The sequence below is a fragment of the Tetrao urogallus genome, assembly GCF_951394365.1.
Source record: "Tetrao urogallus genome assembly, chromosome: 4".
NCBI classification, from domain to species: Eukaryota; Metazoa; Chordata; class Aves; order Galliformes; family Phasianidae; genus Tetrao; species Tetrao urogallus.
The window spans coordinates 23,995,670-24,007,978 of record NC_136817.1 but is presented as its reverse complement, the minus strand read 5'-3'; the positions used below and the strand labels follow the sequence as shown (position 1 = coordinate 24,007,978).

Here is a 12,309-nt window from a genome sequence, read left to right as displayed (position 1 = left end):
ATAGAATGCTCTTTATTTCTTCCTACTTTGGTTATTATTTTGTATAAAGATTTCCACAAGATGGTGCTGCAGTCCTATTTTGGAAGGTGTTTTCTTATATCTAGAAAAAAGTATATACATTATTGTAAAACTAATGAAGTAATTTCCAAGATCTATTTTTATGCAAAAAGAACAAGTTCGTGCCTTCTTACTCCCTAAGTTCTTTTATTTTCTGGAAACAAATATATTGAAAATGGAAAGTTCTAATGAAAAATTCCAAAAATCCTTGATTAAGTTTGTACAGCACGTTTGATCAAGCTATGTACTTGTTTGTATGTAAAATAAATTGAAATTCTGTATGATTACAGAAAAAAAATCATTACTGTTAAAATACAAATTACTTTCTACAGCATAACATGGAACAGCTGGGTTTTCTCCTTCATTTGCAAACTGTTACTAAAAAAAAAAAAACAACAACAAAACAAAGCACTGATTTTATGAATCAAACTCCCAAAATCTTTTATGTAAAGTGGGCATTATAGCACAAAGAAATACTGATATGATAGGCCACTAATTTACAAAGGGAAATAAATCTTGTCACACTCAACATATTTTTGTTTGATTATATGTTTATGAAAGTCTTGCATCTTACATTGCTAAAGAGAAATTTTAATGCAGCTTCAAACCATAAAAGTCTTGTGCATCTTTGTATACTGGATGGTCTCCATCTGTGCTGCTAGTCTTAAAACATGTTGGGTAAGAGTACTAAAACACTCAACACATCTCTTGTAGTCTGTGGACTTACTCACACATTTTAATGTTTAGGATCAAACTGACTCACACTTTGTTTGTGTTAATGGAAGCCATAATGCATTGGTGCTCTCTAGGTGCATACAAAAATGTATATTAAAAAAGGTATGTATTTAAAAGTGTGCTTTCATTAAAACTTATTCAACAGCACAAATAGCAAGATAGTATGTAATAAAGCCTCTTGGGTACAATATGTAAGTACCAGCTGGAGTGTTTCCAACAGGATGTAAACCATAGTCCTCGAGCCCATGCTTTAAAAAACACACTACTTAGCACACTGCTAACAAATGTCAACACAAAAATGCACTGCTGTGATGACTTTGTTCTACAAAACGAAAGAGGGAGAAGCTATTTCAACAGTTTTACAAAGTTAAAGTCAGTGAGGTAAATTTAAAAAAAAAAAAAAAAGATCATAAATACACAGATGCATTCAAAGATATTTACTCAAAGAATATAAAAAACAGTGAACATTACAAATTTGATATATTAAAAATTTAATGTTGTACAAACATACATATTACTTTTTATATCCATACATCTACAGGGAACAGGCCTGAAGAGCCGCTCTTTCACGCCTTTTCAGAGGTGTTACTTGAGGTTTTCAACAATTCTGAGGTTTCTTCAATGCTGAAAATAAATTGTTTACAGAGTCACATATACTTATTAAAATACACAAAAAGGCAAATAATTATTTACCTTCAAATGGATCCACAATACTAATATCCAGCATTAAACTAAGTATCTCTCACGCCCCTCTTCCTCTGCAATTGGTTTGCACACAAAATGTCTATCAAATATCAAAAAACCTCAAGTACACACAGAAAGAAGTAACCCACACAAAAGTAGAGAAGATTAAATCACAAAAGAAGGCAGCAATTTACTCAGGACAGGCATTCATAGAATAGGAATTAAATGCATTGCTGTTTCCTTAGCAATAATCAATTGTAATGTAAGTATTTCTTACAAAAAAAAAATTACTTATAATTCTCAGTAATATCATTAAACACACCTTAATGTAATGCTTAGGCTGAAATTGTTTTTTCTTTTTCTTTTTCTTAAATAATAAAACAGCATAGCTAAAACTTATTAGCTACTTTTCAGGAAGAAAAGTTGCTCATCCTAGGGGGAACTCCTATCAGAAGATAAATAACATTGCTATTCCTTGTCAACTGAATTCTAAACACCCTTTGATCTTTAGCTGATACTATTAAGAATGCTTCTGTTGCTTTTTAGAAATCAAAACAATGACTCATCCCACAAATACAGAACTGTAGGTGGATTTATTATCCACTGGAGTCATAAGGAAATGCCACACCTGATGCAGAGACCTTTGAGGTTTGGAACACATGTACATTCTCTATAAGTCTTAGTCCAGTACAATCCTCTCCTGGGAAATGAATTCCTGCTGCCCTTTCCCATTACTTACATTTTACTTATCCTTTCCATTCTTTGTCTTGTTGTCTCCTGCAATTTAAAAGCAACAAGTTTAGTGAACTCTTCAAAGCTCACATTCTTCAGATGGACTTTCAATCTGAAAAATTCATAGAGAATGCAACTTTAAGCACAGTTTACATAGCAAAAGGATTTTTTAAGAGACAGATCTAGAACAGCTTTGCATAGTTTCCTTGTTTTTCCACCAGTAGCATATACAACTGATATTAATGCTTACTTGTTCTCTTAACATCAGAAAGGAAATCAATGAACCATTTGCCAGTTTTAATTACCTTTGAAATCTCTGTCAGATAATGAGAATTAATTATCATGGCATTGGGAGATGAGACTGTGGATAATGATGAACTGTATCCAGATGACTGACGAGGACACTCCGTCATCTCCTCCTTCTTTTCTGCATCTACAGAGAAAGGCTCATTTTTATGCGATCTTTGCCTTTTTCCTCTTTCATTACAAGGACAGCTATCAAATAGCTTGATTTACCATATGTAAAAACAAAAGACAATGCATTTTTTAGAAAGGAAAAAAAACAAACTACTTATGAAGATCTGAAATAGTTTTCTCATTCCTTAAGACAAGAAAAATGAAGTATATTAGGTATTACACAAACAAGACAGATCCAAAAAAGATCACTTATATCTTTTACAATTTTTTCAAGGAAAAGAAATAGTTTAGTACATAAAAAAAGTGTTGTAACCTTATTTTAAATAATATAAGCATCTTCAGATTACGCCTTTGGAACATGTTCAGCTAAGCTATTTTGTAATTCAAATACATTATTTCTAATCAGTTTAAATTTAAAAGTGCTCCTCCAGAACAGCAGTGATTCTTGAAGAGTGATACAACAAAAAAATGAAAAAAAAAAAAAAAAAAAAAAAAAAAAAACAAACCACAAAACGCCAACATTTTCAGTACTGTATAGCCTTAAACATACAATTAAACCTGGCTGGATAATCATTAAATTTACAGTGACTTGGATCATACAAACCAGAATAATGAAGTCAAAAGAATTCTAGAAGAAAGAAAACACGAAAATTCTCTATAAAAGACCATCATCCTATCTCCTGAGTATGAAGTCCTCAAGTGTCAGTAAAGTATCATTGAACATACAAAGGAAAGTAAACATGGCAAGCTTTTTAAGGTATGTATAAAGATCCAATTTCTAAGACTTTAAAATAAAAATAAACCTTTGACATAATCAAGAAATGGCCTTCCTAACTTATGTGGAATCTGGATTACTCAGATAAAAGAAGTAGGTTCTTCACTTCCTGTCTAATTCCTATGCAACACCACAACACTGGATCAAAAGGTCTAATAAATGAGAATGTCCTCCTTACTAATTGTGGTAGGAATAATAGCTGTTGTCATCCAGACAAGTCATATTAATAAGTGATGAAACATAAGGGATAAGCAGCTACCATTGAGGGGAAAAAAAAAGTTACTAAGGCAGCTGGGAAATTTTTTCTTTCCCACTTAAGGCTGTTTCATTTATGTCTGGTATATTACCAAACTTCATCTGGAAACTGAAGAAAGATTTTGTTGTGCTCTTCAAAATAAGAAAGCTCAGCAAAAAGGCTAGTTGGATAGCTGCTGTTTCAAGAGGGAAAAACTACAGAGAATGTTCAGCACAAATTATGAACTTGTTTTTGCCTCAATTTTCCCCAAGTCCCATTATAAAAGTAAGCAATGTAAATGTGCCAGTATTTTAAATACAGTAAACCGTGGCCACAAATGTATGTTGTGCACCTTAAGTTAGCATCTGAGACTTTTGGTCAAGTGTCATTTGTAAATTAATTATCATGCTATGTATATCCATTAAAGCTTAAAAAAAATATATTTCTGTAATTTATTTAGTGTCTGTATTTACTAATACGAAATTGCTATTAGGTTCATTTCTTATCTAAAGCACGTATTTAAATTAGAACTGCGATAGATTGTCCACTTAAGAAGACTGTTTTAATCAAGTCAGCAAGAAGCACTTAGCATATGACTTTAATTAAAGAAGTCATTAACACTCACCAGGAGAGACTGGAATTATACTGGAAGTATCATCTTGACTTACACTGTTGAACCCTGCAGATAAGTCTCTCTGAAATACAAGTTTACTGCATTTTAGTCATATATAAAAAACATCTTCTGACTGAACAAATGAATACTTAATTACTAAACATGAATACTTGTTCTACAACAATCCAGTTATGTCAGCATTGCACACGTGTTTTCACAGGACTATCCATTCCATGGAGGCTTTATTAATATTGTGGGTCAAAAGCAGGTCCAAATACAGTTTCTGTAACTTTGGTATGAACAGAATGAACAGCCATAATATTCTTGACTTGTGCTGACAATTACATCTTGTTTCGGGCTGCAATTAACCTTAATAAAGTGTACCTTCCAAACTCAGATATTATTCAGAAATGTAGCATTTTAGTCTTAAGAATTAGCCTACAGATGAACTGAAATTAATTCCACTTAAATGCTTAGAGGTCAAGCCTAGCTAAGGCTAGTTTTCCAGACTCCTAAATGAGAGGGATGTTTCTAGAAAAGTTCTCAGTTTCATTTAACCTAGCTTCAAAAAGGCTGTCCATAAACAAGAAAACTAAACTGATGTTCCACTAAGAAATGTATGCAATTTCCTGACCTCAAAGAATAAAAAAAAAAAAAAAAAAAAAAAAAAGCCTTGAGCAATATCCAGCCTTTATTAACCAACAAACTGTTATTATGTTTGAAATCTTACCCTTCAGTAAAGTACAGTAATTCATATACTGGAATATGTAACTGTATCACTTAAGAGGGGATTATACCCAAGTAAGTAGATAAGGGAGAAATAGTAGGTGCTGTGAGTGAAAAAGCTAAGAAAGACTGCATTTATGAGTGTTTCTCTAAGAGAAAGGGGGGGGGGGGGGGGGGAAGGTAACTGCACTGAGTGCTATTGCCCAACTTGTCTCATTGAGAGGGATTTGGTAGTCTTGGTAATCTCTCAGATTTTCCTTGAGCTAAACGCACTCCTGCTACTTTGCGGCAGCACTGCAAACCAGTGCTCCTGCTATGCTGGCTAGACACCAGACATTCCCTGAAAAATCCTGAAGAAAAGAGTAACTCTAAGTTGCTTCTGTATGTATGAAGAGCAACTTGGATGGAATTTCAAAATAACAAACCAGCAGCAATTCTCTGGCCCAAACAATTATTTCCTGGCAGTTTTCAGAAGTCTATTGCAAATAATAATAATAATAATAATAATAATAATAATAATAAAATTAAAAAAAAAAATTAAAATAATTACTTTTAAAGACTCTTTAAAACCCAGCTTCTTTTGCTTTGAAAGAAGTGCTAACAATGCCAGGCACAAACTAAATTCAAACTTCTTTCTGCGACAACTACTAACAGTAACAGGTACTGCAGAAATAAACTCATTTCCAATAAATTTGTGAATGACACCAGCGTCAAATGTATTCACAGTGAATATTCCATACTATTCCAGACCTCTGAACTACTTCAATAAATGTTACCAAAGTAATAATAAACCAAACATAGATGGAATTTTTTTCAAAAAAGCTTCATTTGAATTATAAGCCATTCTACACCATACATGTAGTAACCACCTCTTGACAATACATTTGAAAAAGACTCAAATCTGTTTGGCAGTGTAGCTGAAGGGCCCTTGAAACTGACCAGAGGAGAAAAAAAATAATATTGGCTGACTCACTTGAACATACGTCTGCTGATAATTAAATTACAACACTTATGCACAAGAAATTGATTTCAAATGGTAAATCCTTTAAGCCATTCCTGACCTGAGACTATAAAAAAAAAAAAAAAAAAGATTTATGTCAATCACTATTATTTTTGAAGGATGTAGCTCAAAGAATCCCATGGTCAGCCTGAAAATTTGCCCCATTTCTAAGCTCAGCATAACTAGCAAACTTTCAAGAAAAGCAATTTTAAAAAACTATTCTATATGAGTACTAGTGATATCTTCAAATTTTCAGGGCCAGAAAAACGTTCTAAGCTCCAGGTTATGACACAATTCAACATTCTTACAACTACAGGGAAGAAAAAACAAAAACCCCACACTTTTCAATAGGTTTTCCAACTTCTGAAAGAATCCGACAGCATCCTTTGTATACATGTGCAAACACATTTTGAAATTAAGCATATGATCACAAAACTGATGTTATGATTTACTCTATTTTAGAATACAAACATGCAGTCATATGTGAAATAAAATAGCGCTTACTTAGCAAAGATTTTTGAACAGCATGAAAATAAATACTTGATAAGCTTTTAATAATTGATAAATAATTGATAATACTTGAAATACAGCCACATCACAATTGTAATACCTTCGTACTTTTAAAAATACAATGAATACCACAGGCAAAGCAGGAAAGAGAAAGCAAAAATGAGAAGAGCCATCAATTAGACTAGATATTTAGAAGATAATCATAAAGTAAGTGCATGATTAAAGTAAGAATCAACTTCTCCATTAATCCTCTATTTTCCATTGTACATGCCACATATATAATTACTGAAAGATTAAGACTTTATTATATCTCACAAAGGGAACAAAAGCATCTGATTAAAGATCAGTCTGGACAACTAAAAAGGAAGTTTGGCTGTATCAGTGGCAAAAGTACTACTCCAGACTACTGAAACAACATCTGCAGCCCAGAATGAGAAATCCAAAATTGCATGGGCAAAGGAGCCTTAAATGTGCCCCCACCACAAGGAAATTCTCCACTTCACATATGGTAAGCTTTCAAAGACAGTACAATTTTAAGTCTGTGGAAGTTATCTCAACGAGCTCACTGTCATATAAAATCACACAGTCATTACTTTCGAAAATATACTGAGCTACACCTGCTGGAAAGTTTCCAAAGGAGAAGTTTGCTACAGAATATCAGGAAGCAACAGAATGTAGCAATTACATTGAAAAAAAAATCCTCAAACAACACTGGCATTCAGACTCTCCCATTAAGAATAGTGAAAGACATACATCAAGACGTAGGAAAAACAGAAGCAAGCTGAGTGCACTGTGTTTGGCAACTGTCCTGTCACCTAGTAATAACTGGGAAACACTAAAAAAATTGTTCTAAACAAAACAAACAAAAAAAAACCACTATACTGAAACACTACAAATATTATTCTGATATCTGCTTTTACTATAGAAATAAAATTGATGTGTGTGATACCTTTTTGGACTGCAGCAACAGTTCTGTTTCAAGAAGCAAAACTCTGCTCAACAAATTATTCCAGTCCTTCTCATCTATAATCACCTTCCCTTTCAGTTTCTCTTCCAAAACACGTAATTTATCTTCCATCCAGTCCAGCTTATGAAGCTTTTCCTGGCAATCAGCAAGTTGACTCCTTAGGAACTCCATCTGAGAATTGTCCTCTATGACCTGAAAACATGGATAAAAACACATTTTCTAATTCTGGCATAGATATAATTCATCCTTTGATCAACAAAATTAAATGCAGTTTTCCTCAATTTAAGTAAGCACATTATGCTACATTAGAGAATTATATTTCAGAATTACTATATATACCATTGAACCAAGCTTTTACAGAAACTGTTAGTAGACCTGGCACTTGAAAGGTCAACACAATTTGACATTTTTAACCACTGAATATATATATCTACTAGTTACATTTAAAGAGAATCCAACTATTATTTTAAAATCTCTTCCCTTAAGAAAGGTCCTGTGGGAAAAAAAAAAAAAAGTTAGGAATGCATGTGGAAAACTTTAATATTCTTACTTGTTCTTCCATATCATCATCATCTAAGTACAACTCTTCTTCATTACCTCCCTCTTCTGGAAGTGATGGTGGATTAAGGGGTGTTGGATTAATAGGTGCAAGAGGAAGGTCATCCCTAACTTCATCTCCTGAGTGTCGTTCTACAAGAGGCACCTTTTGAGCATGCTTAAAAATAAAAACAAATAAATAAAAGCCCGTGATATTTCTCAGTACAAGAATATTCACATGCATCAGGGAGATAACTGACACAAAATATCTATCATTCTAGCATTTAACTGTTAAACTAAAATAAAAAAGTTTTACCACAACTGGCTGCAAAACACAGAAACCCACAAAAAGCAGTTTAATTAAAAAAGTAAGCCATATAGACATGGAAGAACTGTAAAACAAATATGCACACAAATTACTATGTTTACTGAGTATACTGGTTCCCATCTATACGCAGTGCTGAAACCATCAATGGCCTTTCCTGCTGTTAAAAAAAAAAAAAAAAAAAAAACCAAGAACATTGTCTAGGGTTGTGAAATTTGAAATTGTGGATTAGAACTCTCTAGTTTCCTATGTGATAACAAACACATGGATCGGTCCAACAACGAAGTTACCACTCAACCTTTCAGAAAAAAAAATGAGCTTAATGGGGAAATTTGGAAATCTCTTTTCCTTCACTACTTCTAAAGTACTGCATGTTATCAACGTTTCCCCCTTCTTTGAATATTTCCCTCAGAGAGAACAAAAGACAATTTATGCCCTTCTTTGCAGATGGACCAAGTCTTATCATCGCTACATCTCACAAAGCAATATATGTTATCTAATGATTAAGAACCCACAATTAGTAGCTTTGTGTAGTAGTAACCTGCAAGTGTTAAGACATTACGTGTTTTAAAGTGACACTGAAATTCTTCTCCTCAAGGGAATTCTTAATACACTCACATACATTCCCATTTAATTCCACTAATCTGGCAGTTCATGGTTGATGAACAGTGATTGCAAGTGCTTTCTTTGTGAAGTTTTCCTCACTGCTAAGGGCAGCATTGTCATTCTAAATAGAAATCATGAACCTTTATTGAGCTCAGTCCTAAAGAAAGTTCTGCAGGATTTTACTTTAACCAGGAAAAATGGGGAATACTGTTTCCTCCACAAGATAAACATAATGTATCAGCTCAAATATTACGCTCAGAAACTGAAGCCAAAAGGAATGATACATTAAGAAATCTTTGCTGAACAGATTCCAGCAAAAAACCAAGTATTTTAAATGTAGCTTTCAAAACAGCATAATGTCAGGTCAGATACAATTCTGTCTCAAAAAATATAATATTTTTCCAATTATATCTTCATTTCGATTACTGCCTCTCATTTTTCTTTTGCATAATTCAACAGATAACAGTACTAGATCATTACCACCAAGACTCAATCAACTACTCAGTAAAAAAGAAGTAATAGTTTCTGTAGTAGCCATTATTTCCATCAACCACATTTTGAAAAACATATCAAGCATGATCAAATGTTAAAACCTACACAAAAGCACATATTCCAGGAAGAGCCTGATTTGCTACAAGTGAGACTAACTTTTAGACACACAGCATAAGAACTATTTCATACCTGTTTGGAATTCAGAGTGCTGCCACTGAGATCAACAAGAACATCACCACAGTTTGACCGTATTTCACGTTTTGAAGGTCTGATTTTCTTTCTTGCTTGGGATTTAACCTTCAGAATAAAGAGGAGGAAAAAAACCTCATTCTAATACATTTTTCTGGGAGGGAAAGGAAGACACTACGTTTAACCACTGTTGGCAAGCAAGAAAATTGCATAACACACACGCAAAGGCATTTAGATCTCTGAAATGCAGTATGTATGTATAAATATGTATTTAAATTATATCCCAAATTAACAGAGAAAACAGATCTCAAAGTGAATACCACACACATTCTTAACACCTACACAACGTTGTATGAAAATTGATCACAAATACTGAACTTGCAAGGCTGAATGTCAAAGAGGATGAAAGTATGTCACTTTCAGATGTACAATTAGAAATAAAGCAAAGAGAAGTTCTCAAGATTTTTTAGACTCAACTGAAATATAATATGAAGACAATCTTTTATTAAAGTACCATCAAATGTGATTAATAAAAATAATCAGATTTAAGACGTATACTAACAAAACATAAATACAACTTTGTATTATTTATCATACTTAAATGTTACCAGAACTTTAATATTGCAGAGGATTTTGTTTTTATATCTACCTGTAATGTCTGAGTTACATAAACACTCACTGCGTTAAGAACCAGAAAAGTCCACTTACCCATAAAGATAGCAAGTATTTAACTGATCTTTGTTTCAGTAATTTTATTCTGTTTATACGACAGCACACTGGCAGCTCATGTCACATATATACTCAACATCATTCAAGAATCTCCGAAAGAAAATTTATACTAATTTTCCCCCTATTTTGACAAAAATAATGTGATCTTCACCTTCTACCCCAAGAACCAAAACTACATCAAAAATAGCATCCCTCACAATGAAGTTACTATTTGATCAGTACCTTATTCAGGTTACTTAATTCCTTATGTTTTTTCACCACACAGTTGATAATGTCACAAACAATCTGCATTTTTCTTTCTGCAAAACCAAACTGAAGAAACTGCTCTTTTGTTAGGATTGGTTTATAGTGAAATTGATCTCGGAGAAGCTGAAAAAAAAAAAAAAAGTTTGCTTTGAAAATCATTTTTAAAAACCTATTGTAGAAATAACACACTCAGGTTCTTATTCTTCTGCAGTCTTTCTTTTATTCTGCACTTATTCAGCTCAAAGCACTTGATTTGATTCTAATTTATAAACTGTTAAACATAGAATTATTTTAAAATATCATGCCAAATTAATTTATTAGTTGTTTTTCCATCATAATTATTGAAAGTTACTTCGACTTTTTTCTTCTGCTGGTTATGATTTCTGTGTGTCTACTTCTGACTGCATAACTCATTCAACAAATATTTCAGTACTCCTCACTCCTAATACATAATGCAAATACATTACTGACTCTGTGACTGTTCTAAAAATTGAAATTCCTTTAGATTTTCCTGAAAATGAGGAAGCCAAATACTTTGCACGTCCTTAGTTACTACTGATGCTAAATGTTAACCAAATTACAGTTCTTATTCACAGCCAAAAATGCTCACTCTCATTAGGTATTTTAATGAGGTCATACACAAAATTGTGCCTCTTTTTTAAAGAACATGAAGACAGATACCTTATAAATAGCTTCAATAAAGCGCAAGTCACTCTTTGCTGTAAGTTCCACATCACATTTCACCAGAAGTTCTGCTATGTAAGTTGAGAACGATGTAAAGGAATAGCTAATTATGGGTAAAAATGCAGCTGGATCACCCTTCACTAACCTATTGAGAAACAAAAGCACTTAACATAGCAAAAGGGAATAAAAGACTTTACACAATTGCAAACATTTAACTTGAAATGTTAATATAGCATACGTGTTACACTCAAATTACATATCCTCGATATAGCAAGCATGTTACACCTGAATTATATTGTTACCCCTTCATTTTCAAGTTTTTTCTCTGGTTCCCTTGATTGCAAGCACCTTTCCATGCATATCTCATTCAGCAGTCTTTAGTGTCACCTGTAAAATGCCTGAAACAATGCTTTTTGTGACCCCCCCACATGATCCCAACACAGTCAGGTCTGAAGCCCAAAAGCTCACTGTTAAACATCTTGTTCTACCATCTTTACAAGATGAAAATTCCTGAAGAAAGCATTGTCAGCACTCACAAAAAGAAACAAAGAGAGATTAAACAAGGGGGGGGGAAAAACTGCTCAGACTAGCAAAACTGCATTATTTCACTTTCCACTCCATGTGTATCAAATCCCAACTTCACACAGTCATACCCTCTGCTTACTCATCACTGGATGCAAAGCCAGTATCTTGCTGTCATCCTGTATTAGCATAAATTTATTAACACTTTTTCTTACACTGTATAATCCACATCTCTTGGATAATTTAACATGCGAAGTCCTTGTTCTATTTTTCTTAAACTTCCTTTTAGGTCTCCTGTTGTCATTCTTCCAAACACTGCTCTTTCAGATTATGAGGTAATTATATTATAATACTGCCTGTTAAAAAAAAGAAAGGCACATTAAAATTGCAATATATATCATTATCACTGAAATTTCTCTTTTCTAGAGGCGACTATTTCTGACGTTACAAAAACAGCAAAGAGTTAGGGCTCAATACTAATTAATACCTGTTATTTCCTTCATACCATCCATATAAGGACTGAGTAGA

General features: G+C 33.1%; 1 protein-coding gene across 1 annotated transcript; it reads right to left on the bottom strand.

The window, feature by feature from the left end:
• Positions 1–1,358: 1,358 nt before the first annotated feature.
• On the bottom strand, positions 1,359–12,085 carry CEP44 (centrosomal protein 44; the record flags this gene model as incomplete). The annotated part of the gene is made up of 10 exons (XM_079534084.1): positions 1,359–1,416; positions 2,216–2,253; positions 2,514–2,641; positions 4,261–4,330; positions 7,434–7,643; positions 8,002–8,166; positions 9,601–9,708; positions 10,552–10,698; positions 11,257–11,404; positions 11,997–12,085. 10 exons carry the CDS (start codon positions 12,083–12,085, stop codon positions 1,359–1,361), a joined length of 1,161 nt encoding a protein of 386 aa, XP_079390210.1.
• Positions 12,086–12,309: the final 224 nt, after the last annotated feature.